The sequence below is a fragment of the Podarcis tiliguerta genome, assembly GCF_965153285.1.
Source record: "Podarcis tiliguerta genome assembly, chromosome: 1".
In the NCBI taxonomy this organism is placed as follows: Eukaryota; Metazoa; Chordata; class Lepidosauria; order Squamata; family Lacertidae; genus Podarcis; species Podarcis tiliguerta.
This window is the reverse complement of record NC_139534.1, coordinates 70,708,354-70,726,409: the sequence shown is the minus strand read 5'-3', so window position 1 is coordinate 70,726,409 and position 18,056 is coordinate 70,708,354. Positions and strand designations below refer to the sequence as shown.

At 40.8% G+C, this 18,056-nt stretch overlaps 1 protein-coding gene across 1 annotated transcript in view; it reads left to right on the top strand.

The window, feature by feature from the left end:
• The window catches only part of SPON1 (spondin 1), a 269,806-nt gene that overhangs the window by 47,250 nt on the left and 204,500 nt on the right, over positions 1 to 18,056 (top strand). The window contains exon 3 of the mRNA XM_083430410.1: positions 7,655 to 7,788. Within this exon, the coding sequence (XP_083286536.1) occupies positions 7,655 to 7,788 (134 nt within the window). The remainder of the gene's footprint in view (positions 1 to 7,654; positions 7,789 to 18,056) is intronic.

Sequence of the window (18,056 nt, the reverse complement as noted above, 5' to 3'; positions counted from 1 at the left end):
TACAGGGAAATATGCTAATAGTTGCCTGAGAGCTTGAGAAAGGAAGAATTTAAATTTTCTCGAGCTTTTTCTTCTCTCCTTTTTTTAAAACTTTGCCTTGCATAACGTGCAGTACTGCATGATTGCAATGAGAAAGGCTTCGGGACTATGTATTTAATGTTATTTCTTTATTTAAATATGCCTGTGTCTTGCCCTTAAGAGGTAATACTTTCCGGCAGTTAACAATAAAACCAATTAAAGCAATCAACATTAATTAAAACAGTAGAAGCAAAAAGACATCATTTTTTAAAGCATTTCATCAGCAGATTTAAATCCAAATCCAAATTATTTTTTCCGAAGCCTGGAGAAAGTAAAATATATTTTTTCCAGCACAAGAATGACGTACGGGTAGATAAAGGTGAAACTCCCTGAGATGAATATTCCTTAGTAAGGGGCATTGGTACCCAAAGCATCTCTTGCTGCTTGTAACCTGCCAAAGAGCACTTTGTCCTCGCTCAGGGGGCCAAAGTCTGTCCCTGCACCCCCTTGGCTTTCCTTTTGAAGAGCCATGGAACTGGCAATGGAATTGGGCAAGCAAGCAGACATTCCATAACAGTGGAGGAATATTCCGCCATCAGCCACCTCCCGCCCGTCACTGGACAGCCACCACCAAGGTTGCTCACAGAGAGAAGCTCTTTGCCCCTCTTTCCTGTGCAGAATGGAAAGGAGGGTGGGTGTTCAATCCCAGCATCAATTGAAAATTGGGCATGTTTAAGAGAGTATGTCCAATGTAGGATAGGCCAAGATACAGCCGTACCTTGGAAGTCTAATGGAATCCTCTCTGGAAGTCCGTTCAACTTCCAAAATGTTCGGAAACCTAAGCGCAGCTTCCGATGGGCTGCAGGAAGCTTCTGCAGCCCATTGGAAGATGCAGAATCCCCATTGGACGTTCGGCTTCAAAAAATAGTTCCCAAACCGGAACACTCACTTCTGGGTTTGTGACGTTCGGGAGCCAAAATGTTTGAGAACTAAGCTGTTTGAAAACCAAGGTATGACTGTATTGGAAATAGGAACTGAGCAGGAAGAGAGAAAATCCTCTCATGCCTTATGGATTCTTGGGGAGATATTTATTGAGGGCTTTTGTGGATGCCGTCATAGGCATACTAAAAGGCAACCTTGCACCTGCATATGCCACACTGGTAATCCCTAGTTTAATGAGCAGGCTCAAGTTTCAATTGATTTAAGTCAACAAGCATCATTTCAATGGAGAGAAAGAACCTTCAGAATATATATATATATACGTACAGTGGTACCTCAGGTTACATATGCTTCAGGTTACAGACTCTGCTAACCCAGAAATAATACCTTGGGTTAAGAACTTTGCTTCAGGATGAGAACAGAAATTGTGCAGTGGCGGCAGCGGGAGGCCCCATTAGCTAAAGTGGTACCTCAGGTTAAGAACAGTTTCAGGTTAAGAACAGACCTCTGGAACGAATTAAGTACTTAACCCAAGGTACCACTGTACATATCTATATCTATCATCTATCTATCTATCATCTATCTATCTATCTATCATCTATCTATATTTATCATCTATCTATCTATCTATCTATCATCTATCTATATCTATCATCTATCTATATCTATCTATCTATATCATCTATCTATCTATCTATCATCTATCTGTCTATCATCTATCTATCATCTATCATCTATCTATCTCCTTACAAGAAGTCATGTGCCTAATAAAAGCTGTATCACCTGACAGTCCTTTGAGCAGGCATTATATTTATATGAGTTCTGAGTTTGAGTACTTCTCATGATGTCCCCTGATGATCCAGACCATTGCTCTGGCCAGTTTCTTTATGCTTGCAGCTTCAACCTGTTGTTTGTAACTGCTGCATAAGAGCTACAAGTAAGCGTGAAAGTTTAGATCAGAGCCAAGGGGAATCAGCATAAATCTTGTAGATGGATATTTCCTGCTGCAATCTGCAAAACTAAACACTCTAGGCAAGCTGATTGTACTAAAAGAAAAATGAAAAACCATATCAAAATTTTATGTTCAGCAGTGCAGGATTCTGACTAAATTGTATGTTTATGATCTTGTTAAATATCTTTTCCCAGCTTACTCCATTCCCAAGGTTGTTTGAATCATTATTTCAACCCCCTAAGAAACTCATGCATTTACTGTGTTTGTGTCTGCACTTTTAAATCTCTATCTTTGTATTCCCATTCCATTGTCCATCTGTAGCTTTGATGAAAAAAAAATATTGCGAGCAGTCCCTTTGAAAGAGGGTGGTGGTATTTTATATGCTTGTTTATATAGTGCAATGGTCATGACTGGCACCCTCAGACCCACCCACCCTGGCACCTGCTAAGCCCCCCCTCCCTATTTTTATTATTATTTTAGAAATTGAACGTTTGCTTTTTGCGGTGGTTGTCTGTAGGGTGGTTGGTTGGTGAGGAGTGGCCACCGGGACCATAGAACACCAGTCCTAAAGGATCTACACTGGCTCCCAGTATGTTTCCAAGCACAATTCAAAGTGTTGGTGCTGACATTTAAAGCTTCAAATGACCTCAGCCCTGTATACCTGAAGGAGCCTGGACTCTGAGCTGCAGCTCCGAGGGCCTTCTGGCGGTTCCCTCACTGTGAAAAGTGGGGAACCAGGATGCTCTCCCATCAGATGTCAAGGAGATAAAGAACTACACAACTTTTAGAAGACACCTGAAGGCATCCCTTTATAGGGAAGTTTCTAATGTTTGACATTTTATTATGTTTTTATATGTGTTGGAAGCTACTCAGGGTGGCAACCCAGCCAGATGGACAAAGCATAAATAATCAAATTGTTGTTGCTGCTGCTGCATTTTTTTTTTTTTTTTTTTTGAGGGAGCTGGACTCTTTTTAGTCCATGTTTCATTTGTTTGCAGGGAGTACATACAGTTATTTTTGCTTGGCATTTGGGAGGGCCTGACCAAATTTTCTTCTGTAAAATAAGTATTTTAGACCTCCAGAGTTGCAGGTTGGGGACCCTGATCTATTTTTTTAACAACAGCAACAGCAACAGCAGCAACAACAACAACAACAACAACAACAACTTACTATTATTATTATTTTAAATTTTTATACCACCCTTCATCCGAAGATCTCAGGACGTTTTACAGCATAAAAATACAAGTTTAAAACACAAAAGGCATCTTATTAGTAGGTTGAATCCAGAGAAATATGCACAAAATGACAGCAACAGAAGTTGACTTTCCTGCTTCCTCCTCTCCCTGGCAGCCCCATCAGCCCATGGAAAAGGTTTGGAGGACTCTCCTGAATGGGGTGGGCTGTGAGGGAAAGGGGGCTCCCCCCAAATCAGGTGAGCAACCTTTCCCATACTGACTTAGCCTTTTTGTGCATTAAACATACCATACATTGCCTCGGGATGTTCAAATTGCTGTACCACATTGCAATAGCTCAGGCTGAGAAAAGTAACTCTAATGGCAAAATGATGAAATAATTCCTTGTATATAAAATTACGCCTTGAATATACAATTAATAACATTTTCCATAATGCTTGGGCAATCAGATGCTCTGTTAAATAAGAATGCTGGATACATTTATGTGTAGTTACAAAGGAAATAGACAGTGATTATGGGTAATCAAAATCTGAATTACCATACTTTACATAATGAGACTATGTATTAAATAAGTATGGGCATCTAAAGCAGATACAGAACTATCACAGAATTCATAAAACTACATTAGGTACATAATAATTTGAAATGCTTTTAGTGTTACCTTGCCTGAATATGTGTTTCTCTTTGACATGAAATACTGTATAGGGTCTCTCTCTCTCTCTCTCTCTGTGTGTGTGTGTGTATGTGTGTGTCTTCATTAATATCTGAGTTTTAAAAGTCAGTACAAGTTGGGAACTTTTTTGGAATCTAAAGTCACAGTTCTGAAAGTGGACTCTCTCTGTCTTTCACAAACCCCCTTTCAGCAAGAGGGAGAAAAAGCAAAACAAACAATATCTTGTAAGAATCAGTATGGTATCTCAACCTTCTTCAAAGCACTCTAAAATAAATTTTGAGTGGACAAGCATCTGTCCATTAAGCAAAACGTTGACTCTGTTTCAAACTTTCATAATCCAGCATTGCATTTTAAATAACTTGAGAAAATGCGTAAAGAAAACATTTTTCCTCCTCTGGGAGGCAGTGAGCACTGAGAGGCAGGAACTTATCATCCCAGTCCTTTTTATACAGAACACAAAGGGCAAAAGAAAATGGGATGAAGCTACCAGGAATGTATTTCTTTTCAGTCAAGTGATATTTAAGAGGCATAAAGTTAGTGCATGAGACTGCACAGGAGCCTTTTAAAAATGTTCTGGGGGTCATTCCATTAATTTGAACATGTGGCCTTTTTGTTCCTGCAAGCACTTCAATGTAAACCATGAGATTTTCCAAAAGTAATTTGCCATGCAGAGACTGAGTATGTGTTTCTACATCAGCCAAAATAAATGGTTTATTGGTCTCTTGGGCTGTCTTATTCTTCCTGAAGAGTAAATCTGTGAAGCTCAAAACTACATCTGTGCCCATCAACATAAAGAAAAAGTATCTGTTTTATTTGTAATCCAAGGCAGCTGTTCTGTACAGAAATACATGCATACACACACACACCATGGCTGTTGTTGGCAGTGGGAAGTGCAATAATATTTCCCATTTTATCTCAGTAGTCTTTATGACAACCCTTCAAGACAGATCAGTATTATCCCCATTCTGCAGATGGAAACGAAGGCTGTGTGACTTCCCAGCTTCCATTTAGGTTGTTTCCAGAATAAAGCTTCTTCATGTTATGGAAGCAAACAGTGGTAACTCGGTTTATGAACTTAATTTGTTCCGGAAGTTCATTTTTAAACTAAAACCGTTCTCAAACCGAGGTGTGCTTTCCCTAATGAGACCTCCCACTGCCAGTGCCCTTCCATCGTTTGGATTCCATTCTTAGACCGAGGTAAAGTTCACAGACCAGGACACTACTTCTGGTTTTGTGGAGTTCATAAACCAAATTGTTCGTAAACAGGACTGTTTTTAAACCGAGGTACCACTATATACCGTATTTTTTGCTCTATAAGACACACCAGACCATAAGACGCACCTAGTTTTTGGAGGAGGAAAACAAGAAAAAAAATATTCTGAATCTCAGAAGCCAGAACAGCAAGCGGGATCGCTGCGCAGTGAAAGCAGAAATCCCTTTTGCTGTTCTGGCTTCTGGAATAGCTGCGCAGCCTGCATTCGCTCCATAAGACGCACACACTTCTCCCCTTCCTTTTTAGGAGGGGAAAAGTAAGTCTTATAGAGCAAAAAATACGGTATGTATAATGGACGTGAACAATGATGAGGGATGGTGAAAGACTCTTGTTGCCAAATGCTGGGACTAATTTCCCTTTCATAACGCAACCCATAACACAGCTAGCTCCAAATGGCCTGGGATGGGGTTATCTGAAGAATGACCTTTTGCAGCATGGCCTTGACTGGCAGTTGGTTCCCCATGTAGCCCCATCATCAGAGATTAGGTTCTTAACCTGTGGGTCCCCAGATATTGTTGGACTACAAATCCCATCATCCCTAGCTAGCAAAGCCAGAGCTCAGAAATGATGGGAGTTGTAGTCCAACAACATCTGAGGACCCACAGGTTGAGAATCTCTGGATTAGGGAGAGGAAGGGCCTTCTCAGAGGTGGCATCCAAAATATGGCCCTCCATCCCTAAGCACAAGGGTGCCATAGATTTGACACCTCCATTGCTATATTTTCAGTGATGTGCAGGATCCATCCTGTTCTCTTGGGCTTTTCTACATTGTTTCCTTTTCATTTTTTCAGGATGTGTGCTGGGCTCTTTTGTTTCTATCTTTGTTGTATTGCTCTTGCTCATCTGATTTTCCTTGCTTTTAAGTTGCTTCTTGCTGTATTATTATTGCTGTCTTTATTGTAAAATAAACATAAAATGGTTTGATTCATGTTGATTGTTAGTCACCTTGAAATCCATGTCCAACAGTGGGATATAAATATTAGAATCAATAGGCAAATAAAGATAAGTGCATTTCAGACAGCACAGGTGTATTGAAGAAACATATAGAAACTACTTTCTATAGTCCCAGAGTTTCAGAAGCTGAAAATCTCTGTTAGATCTTGTATTCATGGTGAATGTAAGCTGACCTGTTCCTTTGGCTCAAGGTGAGCTAGCCTGGCATTCTTTTTCTTCACTTCTCCCTCTTGTTTCCCCTCCATTCAGCCTTAAGAATGAAGGAGGATTTATACACCTTGACCCAGACACTGATATCTGGAAGCCAAGGGTTCCAAGAGGGATGATAATATGATTTATATCTTATTGGTGCTATTATAAGACCTTGAATTTAGTAGAATTTTATGGTGCAGTTTGATGAAACATTACTCCTCTGCCATGCTACTATTCTTGCCACATAATAGCGGAAGCAATATATGCTTTATTATTTTCTTCCTGTAATTATCAAGGTGAACTTAGCCTTAAATCAATGGCACATTAAAGACCAGCTTCTCTGTACCTACTATTTATATAGGTGGTGATTGTTTCTCTCCCCACCCCCTTCTCCTTACTTGGTTTTATTTTCTCTTCTTTTGCCTAGCACAGCTGATATTTGAAAATCACCTGTGATATAAACAAAACAACTATCCTGTCTAAATCAACATATAGGAGAAAATAAACCTAGTTGTATTTATTATTTGTGTTTCACATAAATGTATACTTGCATAAGTGTAGAAAACCATTTTTTATCCTATCTCCCCCCAAAATTGCAGTAGATTTAAGGTATTTTCCACTGGAGTATCACTGGTATAAAAAGGGGAGTGGGTCACTTTGATTTGATTCTTTCTCAGTTGGGATGGGGAGTTACCCAAAGGCTGGCCATGGATCAGAAAGAGGACATCATTCTAAAATCCTGGGAACCCCCAAAGTCAGGCCCTATATTCTGGCCTCAGGAGGTGGAATGCTACTTGTGCCTTTGCATTCACAGAACAGACTTCATTCCAGTGAACATGCCCACTGATAGCTATGTTCTACTTCTACTGTTGGAGTGGTATGCCTCTAAAATACAAGTTGCTGGAAGTTGCAGGTGGGGAGACTGCTGCTGCCCTCCAGGTCTGTTTGTGGTCTTCCCATGGACATTTGGTTGGCCAGCGTGAGAGCAAGATGCTGGAATAGATGTGACTTTGGCATGGTCCAGTGGGCTCTTCTTAGGTTCTTAAGAGGAAGGGAAAGTTTTTTTCTGATTTCTCTGCTCCTTGCAGGTCCCGCTTTTTGTCTTCTTCTATCAGCAGATGTGGTCACTGGATCAAAGCCATCATGTGAGCACAGTGACATCACTTGGATTCCACCCAGGGTTAACATAGCTCATTTAACTTATGTCAAGGCCTAGAGTATTTGCAGAGTTCCCCAACCCACATGCTGGATTTTCTGTGGCCCTCCTGAATTTAAAAGAAAACCAATTCCTGGAATTTCAAGGGATGAGTTTATACCAAGATTTTTTTAGTGGCTAATATGGCCCATTCCTAATCATTATATCCTATATACATATGGTCTAATTTTGTATAGCATCCAGTATTTTCAGACACTATGATATGGATGATTGTAATGAAATATATTTTTGTTATGTTTCTTTAGATTATAGATGAAGAAGAGACACAGTTCATGAGTAATTGTCCTGTGGCTGTTACTGAGAGTACACCGAGGAGAAGGACTCGCATTCAGGTCTTTTGGACGGCGCCTCCTTTGGGCACGGGCTGTGTGATTTTGAAGTAAGTCAGTTTATGGTTCAAACATTTTGTTGAAACCTTGCTGAATATAGCGTACTTTATTAAGTTGTGGTGCTTTTTCATGTCTCACGCATATGAGTCAACACCATGGCGGTGTGTGCAAATGTGTGTGTATGTGTATAACATCATATTTGTCTTTTATTTCTTAAATTATGTATTTTGGGTCATTGCCACTCAAGGTAGCTGGCACAGCCTAAAAACACAATACAGATTCAAATGACCAAGATTTTTAAACCCGCTGAAGAGTTTGCAGCATTGATGAAATTGCTTGTTCTTAGTGCAACCACAGGAAAGATCTTGGCAGCATGTATTCTAGTTGTTACCAAATGGCTGGGGCTAAATAACAGAAGCCTCTCTGAGCCCTAGTCAGTTATTGGGCCGAATTGCAGCATGGGATACCTACTATCAGCTCTCTTGTCTCTGTGATACACTCCCATAACATAACTAGGCTAAATGTTACTCTCATCACAGGGATCAGCACCCACAGGGAGAGTTTTCAATTACCATCAGCCCAACATATCACTTAGTTGAACTAAGTGAGTTGGAGCCATAACATATTGGACTTTCTTGTCTACTCTTCACACCATTGGGAGTAGCCCATAGGAACAGAGCGACTCACTTCATGATGGCCCTGACTCATGCAAGGGGTTCTAGGTATGAGAAAATTACCACAGGAAGGTCAATTGCTAGGGTGAGTTTATCGTTGAACCAGGCCTCCTTGCCAGTCAGCAGTATGGGAGACTCCCCTTGCAAGACTCTCATGGTACAGGTCATCTTTAGGAAAGTCTCTTCCTTTTACTTCCCTTGGCAACTGGACAGCAGGATCAGAGACAGAACACACCAGATTACCAATTGTGAGCAGATCTTCAATGATGGATAAGAGGTGGTTCACAAAGCACTTACAGGTCTTGAAAAAAAGATAGGTAGGGACGGGGGAATGGACAACCACAGATAATATGAGCTATTTATTGTGTAATTAGTTACTTTACATATTGTGAGCTATAGCTCTTCCTTGGGAGCAGAATAAAATTTAGGAAGGGGGAGACAATCCCAAAACTGACATTGTGTTCCCTATTCCAGGCAGAGGGATGTTTTCTCACTAAGAATAGTCAACATTGGTGGCATTCACCCACATAACATCTCAGGTGGATGCCATCCATGATCAGTGATTTATCAGTTAATGTTGTTCCTGCCTTGGTAGATGATGGTTAAGGAGGCAAGAACTTCACCACAATCCCATGTTCAGATGACACACTAAACCAAACCTTGGCTTAGTTGTCATGGAACCCTGATCTAAAAGCACTGGGTTGGTGGGTGGGGCAAAGTGAGTGTAAGCTGCTTTCTGGGAACCAGCACACTCGTAAGCTATAGTTTGGGTTACCATAACATGAAAATCAGACCAGTGTCTCTGGCTCTGGCTCCCCCTCCCTATCCTCCGTAATTTTCAATGGTTATGTGAAAGGCCCTAAAACTGTTCAACTGATTTGCAGTGAGGTTTCCACAAAGTGTCATTTTAAAGGCAATGGCCTGGAGGCAATATATCGTTTCCTTTATTTTATTTATTATTTATATCCTGCCCTTCACCACTTTGATAATCCCAGGGTGGGTAACAACAATTTTAAAAGCTATTAACAAAATTAAAACACTCTGCAATAAAAGCCCAATATAAAACAGCAGCCAACAGCTCTGATCAAAGCCTTATACCATCAAAATGCAGCCGTAAATTTCAAAACCTCCACCAACAAATAACAGCAGCATCATGTGCTTAGAGAAAGCTGCATGTGCTTTATATTCTGGACATAGACATGGGCTATCAGTTGCTCTTAAGGGAGAAGACAGAAGGGCCACAGTCTGTAACACCACTGGTGGTGGGGGGGGGGGGAGACTTAGTTTGGCCTCTGTGATGTTGGTCACCAATGCCTGAGGCAGTGCCTCTTTGTTTTCACAGTCCTCTGTATTTCCACCCTACAGTTTTGGATATCCACAGGAAGCCCACAGAATGACTGACATAGCCTGCTTTTCCAATCAATTTCCATACATGTAAAATGGATGAGCATTGCATTGTTTTGAAAAGCCAGTGCTTGCATGCCAACATTTCAGCTGCACAAGATCGCTGGCTGTTTGCACCACTTTTAACATCTTCAGCACTAATTGCGCATTATTTTTTCCTGGTGTGATGATCAGAATATATATATGTTGGTGGTTAGATGTGCAAATAATTGGAGGCACCAGCTGGGAGAAGTGCATTCACTGCAGAAATGGAAACCCTTTTTACGTACATAGTGCAAGGGCTTCTCCAGACTTCCTACAGAGTGGGGGAAATTCATAGAATCATAGAATTGTAGCATTGGGGAAGTGCCTCATTGCCCTGGACTTTGGCTGATATTTTTATGTTTAGTTTTGAAGGCTGTTTTGCAGATTCTTCTGGTATGCTAATATTTTGCTTTATGATTTGGTTGAGTTGTGAAATGATTTCTGTTTTATAACTTCTTTTTTAAAAATAGTTAGCCACTTTGAATTTCTTTCAAATAAATAAATTGCACGCGAAACCACTTGCTCTTAAGAAACCTCAAATTTCTTTCTTCTTTCTTTTTTTTTGCTTCCCTCAAAATTCCCCAAGCCCAGTTTAGGCTTGCTGCAAAACAATCAAAAAGGCATTATGCATCTGCTGTTACACATGCATAGCTTCCCTTTTAAACTAGGTCCACTGTGCAATGTTAGCACACCAGCACAAACATCCACTCTGGCTATGGATCCCTGTTGTTCTAGCCTATGAAGCAACTTCGTGTCAGTTAGATATGCTGGGTGCATAGAACACAGCACGAATATGTAGCTTGGCAGTCTCTGGCATCTCCAGGTAGGCTGGGAAATCCTAAAATCCTGGAGTTGACAGTCCTGAAATAGATGGACTGGTGGTCTGACTTGATGTAAGGCACTTACCTAAATTCCTCATATTGTTCTTGCAGAAGCCTAGTGGTACATTAAAATTGGCCAATCACCTGAAGAAAAGTCTGCAGATTTGCTTTGAAATTCAATTCATGCTAATTGTTGATATTTATTTTTCATCAGTTGTCTACAGAGTCCCACAAAAGCTAGGATCACAATACTGGGAGGAGTTTCTTACGGTGGGGCAGGTTGGCAACGTCGTAATCTTTCGACATCCTGTGTAATACAAATGTGAAGAAACATAAAGCTGCCGCATAAAATTTAAAAAATTGAGTCAAAAGAAAACCGGCTGAGATTTCTTGAGTATAAGTCAAAAGACTGAAGCCTGTTGAACGGAAGCAGCTCCCCTCATTGTGACTTGTTAGTGAGAATGATTAGCAGTATAATACAGTGCTAAACTGTTGTGCGGGGGCAGTGCAGTACATAGCAATTATCATTTTTGCTTTTGGCACAAACTTAACACCATGTACATTTTTTTTCCTACCAGGATGTAAAGCTTTGTGCACATCTAAATTATAGGGTTTACAGAAAGCCTCCCCTCCCCCTTCCACTCTCCTGTCGCCTCCGCCCACCCACATAAATGCATACAAATGTTGGACACCATTTTCTCAGCTATTGTCACATCTGTGAAAGCTACAATGCTACCATAAAAAACCTGAAGCACTCAAAACGCCCCACCCACAATCCTGCTATGAAAGCAGTTGTTTCTGAAAGGCGTAGGGTGGAATTCTGCTACCTTAAGCACTCAACAAGCATTGACACTATTAGCTGTTTTTATTTTGGAGGCCTTGCATCTGTCAGAAAGTACATGACCATTCAGGGTGTATGTCCTGTTCAAAGGATACATTGCTGTTGGGAATGTGTTCATTCTCCATCCCCTTTTTGGGAGACAGTCCTCCTTACAAGTTGGGAAGCTGAAAGCAATGATAGGCCAGAAAAAGGTAAGAACGTAGGAATCTGCCTTATGCCAAGTCACAATATTCCTCTATTGAGCTCAGCAAAGACATCACCTTGCTGACAAGGTCCATATAGTTGAAGCTATGGTTTCCCCAGTAGTGACGTATGGAAGTGAGAGCTGGACCATAAAAGAAGGCTGATCGCCGAAGAACTGATGCTTTTGAATTATGGTGCTGGAGGAGACACTTGAGAGTCCCATGGACTGCAAGAAGATCAAACCTATCCATTCTTAAGGAAATCAGCCCTGAGTGCTCACTGGAAGGACAGATTCTGAAGCTGAGGCTCCAATACTTTGGCCACCTCATGAGAAGAGAAGCCTCCCTGGAAAAGACCCTGATGTTGGGAAGGATGGAGGGTTCAAGGAGAAGGGGACAACAGAGGACGAGATGGTTGGACAGTGTTCTCAAAGCTACGAACATGAGTTTGACCAAGCTGCGGGAGGCAGTGGAAGACAGGAGTGCCTGGTGTGCTCTGGTCCATGGGGTCATGAAGAGTCGGACATGACTAAACAACAACCATCTATACTGATGAGTAGCACCTGTCCAAGGCTTCAGACAGACGTGTTTCCCAGCCCTGCTTTGCAGATGCTAGGAACTGAACCTGGGATCTTCTGCATGCAAAGGAGATGTTGTACCCTCAGCTATGGAAACAACTCACATCAACCCTGAGTGCTCCTATCCCCAGTGAAATTCTTCTGCTGAAACTTAGAAGTTATTTGAAAACTGAATGTTAGCTTCAGGCTGAAAGAAAGGCAAGATTATGCGAGCATTACAATAAGCCAAATTTGCAGAATGGTTGGAAACTTTGCAACAGTTCACTTTCCTTCTCCTATTTGTATCTGTTGAGTCCTGACTGTCCATGAAATATGTGACCTGGGCTGCATTTGTTGTTTGGCTAGCAGCAACACTGTCAAATAACTTCATCACAATATGTTTTTTGTGTGTGGACGGGGGGAGCTTCTTGTGGTAGAAACTGTGTTCAAGCAGAACTGGCAAGGGAAATGTTTTATTCTTTTTAAGACAAAGCGTGGAATTTGTTATTTTTAAGCATAAATCATTCCCCTTATGGTTTATTCATATGGTTCTTTTTCGATGTGAGCAGCCACTAGAGGGTTTGAGCAACTTGAAAAGGACATAAAGTCTGCCAAATTAGAGATTTGGCAGATTTAGAACATAATTTACATGTTGTTGTTGTTTTTTAAAAAACCGTTCGTTTGGAAAATTGTACAGCTGGAAAACTGGCTTTGGTGTTAGCATAACATAATCCAGACATTAGGAGTTAGTACTTTGAAGATTTTTGGAGCCCCTGTTTTGTGAGTTTGAATTGTGGACCCCAAAGATTATACTTCATTTTGAAGCTTCCTTTTACCTGAAGGGTCTATGGATGTGAAAAGTACATCTTCTGGAGTTCTAAGGATCTCTGGCATTTTAAATCCTTTCTTTTGATTTGGGCTAGTTTACATCTCAAGGATCACTCTTTCACTAGCTACCACATTTAGAAAATAACTTTATCCAGCATCGCCCCCCCCCCCATAGAATCTATGCAGTAGTTTACATAGACAAAATCTTCTTCCATCTGACATGTGGAGATTTTAACCAAAGCACTGTCAGTTTGCATTTCTTAGTGCAGAAAGCATTGGTCTGATGTGTAGAAATCTTTACTTTTCTAATTAATTCAAGTGGGTTCTGGAAGCTTCTCTGTGTGAAAGAAACAAGCAGAAGGACCATGATGTTTGGGTTATTCCTTCAGAGAAGCTGAGTACAGCTGGCTTAAACTGGTTCTGTTATCTCTTCTGTCAAAGTCATGCTAACTATAAAAGTACAGTGGTACCTCGGGTTAAGTACTTAATTCGTTCCGGAGGTCCGTTCTTAACCTGAAACTGTTCTTAACCTGAAGCACCACTTTAGCTAATGGGCCTCCTGCTGCCACCGCGCCGCCGGAGCCCGATTTCTGTTCTTATCCTGAAGCAAAGTTCTTAACCTTAAACACTATTTCTGGGTTAGCGGAGTATGTAACCTGAAGCGTATGTAACCTGCTGGTATCCGTGTTCTATTCTCTGGTATAATGTGTGCATTTCAGCCACTTCTGAAACATGGCAGATTCTTCATAGAATCATAGAAGTGTTAGAGTTGAAAGAGACCCTGAGGGTCATCGAGTCCAACCCCCTGCAATGCAGGAATCTCAGCTAAAGCATCCATGACAGATGGTCATCCAACCACTGCTTTAAAAATCTCCAAGGAAGGAGAGTCCACCACTTCCCGAGTGTGTCCATTAATCACAATTCTGTCATTTGTGGCATTAGCTACCCCTCCCAGTTTGGTGTCATCTGCAAATTGAATGGGCATCCAAGTTGTTTATAAAGACACGGAACAACAGTGGTCCCAGGACAGATCCTTGTGGCATTCCACAAGGTTGATGAAGAACCATTTGTGAACACTCTTTGGGTTCGGTCAGTCAAATCCACCTAGGAGTTGCCTCGTCGAATCCACATTTTACCAGCTTCTCTGCAAGAAGATTATGGGGGATTTTGTCTCAATCCTTACTGAAGTTCAGTATCACAAGTGTCAGTCACATAAATATATCCCAAGATGGACCTCCTCCTATCCCTAAATCCTGTGCTTCATTATAGTGACATCTGTGTAATTATGATTTCACATGCAAGTTGCTGTAATTTTGGAACACAGCTGTTCAGAATCTCTGCACCAAAAAATAAACCTAGCTGCCAACAACACTAAGAGTCATCTCATTCAAATTCTAGCTGTTTATACTACTGTTCCCACTGATAAATTACCATAAATTATGTGTGTGGAAGAGAAGACAATTACTGTATGATAAAGTACACACATCAAGTATATTGAAATCAGCGACAGGGGTTGTTCATCTCTGGAGGAAAGTTACTAATGATTTACGTTGGAAAATGTTATTTCAAGGAACTGGGATGTTAAAGTTTTTATGACATCTGTTTCCAGTTTTGCAACATACATAATATGATTCAGTTGTTTATATTATACAGATTATGTACAATATTATACAGCTTTAATTAGATACATTGAAAACACCAACATATCCATGTATGTTGAGGGAGAATAACCTGAGAAATTTATCACAAACAGTGGGGATGTCACCCTACTTTTCTTTCATTTGTGATTTATTGTTACATGTTTGCAGTCCGTCCGTCCTGAGTTAATTGAACAGATTTTAACTGTTTAGACAGGGATGATATGAGTCTAATTGATTGAATTAGTGCTGTGGGAAAACCTGTCTCCAATTTGTGAACAGTTTGCTTCCATTTTTCTGCCTCATTTCAAAGCACTTTAGAATTTCTTTAGAGGTTCAGTGGGGTGCAGGTTTGAGCTTACGCATCACTGTATGGTGACTGTGGGTGGTGTGTGTTTCTTTTCATCATTATTTTTTCTCCAGCCCCCTGAGGCCTCCTCAGCTGCCTGTGCTTCATGATATGAAAAAGTCCCATGAAGGAGTCAGCTCAAGATGTCTCTCCCTGGCCTGAAATGCTAGAGGAGGTTGGGCCCTGAGCGCCTGAGATTGGCATGCTCACTAATTTTGTTTTTAAGGGAAGTTCTTCCATTTACCCTTCTTTTAAAGGAAAAACAAAATCCACACTCTTGGCATCCACCTAATGATTTTCAAAGGTGAAAATACTTTGCAACAGCTTCAAGCAACAGCTATTGGGCACATAATAGGCAGCCTCCCCACATTTCTGTGCATTTAGCTGAAGACATGGCGGGGTTTTCAGCTAGTACAGTGACCCAGGAGGCCTGAAGCATGCAAACCGCCAAGTACAGGATCTGTAGAATGAAAGAAAAGATGCTCACAAAGAGTGCTTTTTTTCTGGGGACACTCAAGGGGACGCAGTAACGTGACTTTTTTTTCCAGAAGAAAAGCACTGGTTAAAAGTGTGGCTCTTACTGTAACAACTTCACAATGAGTATCAGCACCTTTCTTTTCTAGAAGGAAAGCACTGCTCACAAACGCCCCCCAGCTAGCTTGAGGTAAGCACAACAAGAAAAAAATGGCCATTCATTAATTAATATTTTACCAAAATTCCCCCCGCCCTTCAGTAATTTTCAAATTTGCAATTTACTTTCCTCCCATTAACCGATGGGAGAATGGTTGAGGAAAAAATGAAGAAGCAATATTTGGCACGGCACTAGGCTGCATACCCATGAATTGTAAGAATTTACTGCAGAGTATCACTTTTGATGTATTAACCATAGGGTTAATACATAACTGTAACTTGTTTCTCATCCCAGGGCATATCATTGAATAGAATGAATCACATGAGTTGTGAGTTTCTTTACTTTCAATAAGGCCATCATTGACTGGGTTGGGAACAAGGATACAAGCAACATCCTGTTCAGAAGTCACATGGTGAGATCTACTACATGATGTGGCTGGCTGGGGGGTGTGTGCGCGCATCACCACAGAGATGCCAAGCCCCATGGATTGGCATATAAACCAGCTGTTGGGGGGATATCCCAAGAGTTGGACAATTACCGCATATACTCGAGTATAAACTGACTTTTTCAGCACATTTTTTTATGCTGAAGAAGCCCCCCTCGGCTTATACTTGAGTGAGCGTCCTTTTGGGCTGCTCCTTCCTCCTCCTCCGCCTTTGCCACTGTCGGTGGCGGAGGAATGAGCAGCCCGAAAGCAGCCCTCCGCTGCTGCTGCCGCCACCACCAGGTTTGTCTTGTGGTGAACTGGCTTATACACGAGTCAATAAGTTTTCCCAGTTTTTTGTGGTAAAATTAGGTGCCTTGGCTTATATTCGGGTTGGCTTATACTCGAGTATATACGGTATACTTGCCTCGGTCTTGAAATATCCAGAAGAAGGAAAATAACAGGGAATCAATGTGAAAGAATAAGATAATTTCCCTGAATTATGAAATACTAAGATCTGATTTATAAACTGAATCCCACGGAAGGGTGTCTTAAGTTGATTTTAATGGAAACAGGCTTTGGCCTTTAAAGATCTGTCCTTTCTGATCCATTATCGAATGAATCCTTCACTCTTTTGCACTGCAAGCAGTGAAAAGGCAAAGGCTGAGAGGGCTCCATCATTTCCTAGTTATTTGCTGTTTGTAAATGAAAATCATGGTTAATTTAGGAGCCTGACAGCTGTGGAACATTTGCCATTCCACCACAGCTGTCAGTGGCATTGTGATTTGTTTTACAAACAGATGTTTAATTCAACTTTAGTGTGGTTGTCAGGCTTCCCCCGCTTCCTTCGCCTTTATTTAAAGGGAAATAATGAGAGGAAGGAGAAAGTGAAATAAAGGGGATGTTCATTGGTTTGTGTCTTTCCAAAGCATAAATCTGGGCAATTAATAATGACATCAGAAATGTTTTTGGCTGCAGAAGGATTGAACCTAATAGTTTTGGAAAAAACCTACAATCACCAGTTGAATCCAACCCGACTCATTATTGCAAAATGGATGTTTACAAAATGTTTTCTGGTTCTGCAGGCAGCTGAAGGGAAAGCACAGAAGGAATATTTTTTTCAACACATGCAAAATCTAAATCAATGTTAACAATATTTGGATTGTGTGTGGAGGGATCAATATTACTTATGAACCTTAAACACCAGTAACCATGTAACCCATGATGCAATTGCCTAACAAGTAACAATTTAATATGGAGCATTTTTCTAATGCTAATAATGGTGATTAGTTATCATGGCACTTATAGTACTTTTCAGTATGCAGAATGACTCGCAGATCTTACTCCATTACAACGAGTGATGTATGTGGTAGAAATGCTTGTGTGTTTCAAGGGATGGGAGTGCATCTTTCTGTCCTGTGCACACATACTAGGGATATTGGAAAATTCCAACCAAAAAGGAAAAGGAGACAAAAATTTCTGCAGATCATGGTATTTGTCTATGATCCGGATCAAGTGGGATCTCTGTCACTGCGAGCCACAAAATGTCAAGGTGGAGGACAGCTTTGCCTCCTCAGAGAAATGAGGCCTCTTTTGAATAATAATAATAATAATAATAATAATAATCCTATTTGTGAAGCCAAAAAGCAACCATACTTATGCCCAAAATTGGGGCTTAATGATTAAAATGAAATCAAAGACAAACAATCCCATTTTCCTTTCTCATCAAAGTCAGAAAGTTGTGTAAACATGGATTAAGAGTCTATAGTCTTGGTCCTGTCCTTCCAGGCCTAACAGAACTGAGGTAAAAATTAACTGTAACTGGCACCATACCTGCCAGTTACTTCTAAGCTAGGGACTTAATTTTAACAACCGAATAAGCAACTGAAGAAGAACAGAGAGACAAAAAAGAATTAAGTTTGAAACAATGGGCATACCACAGGGCA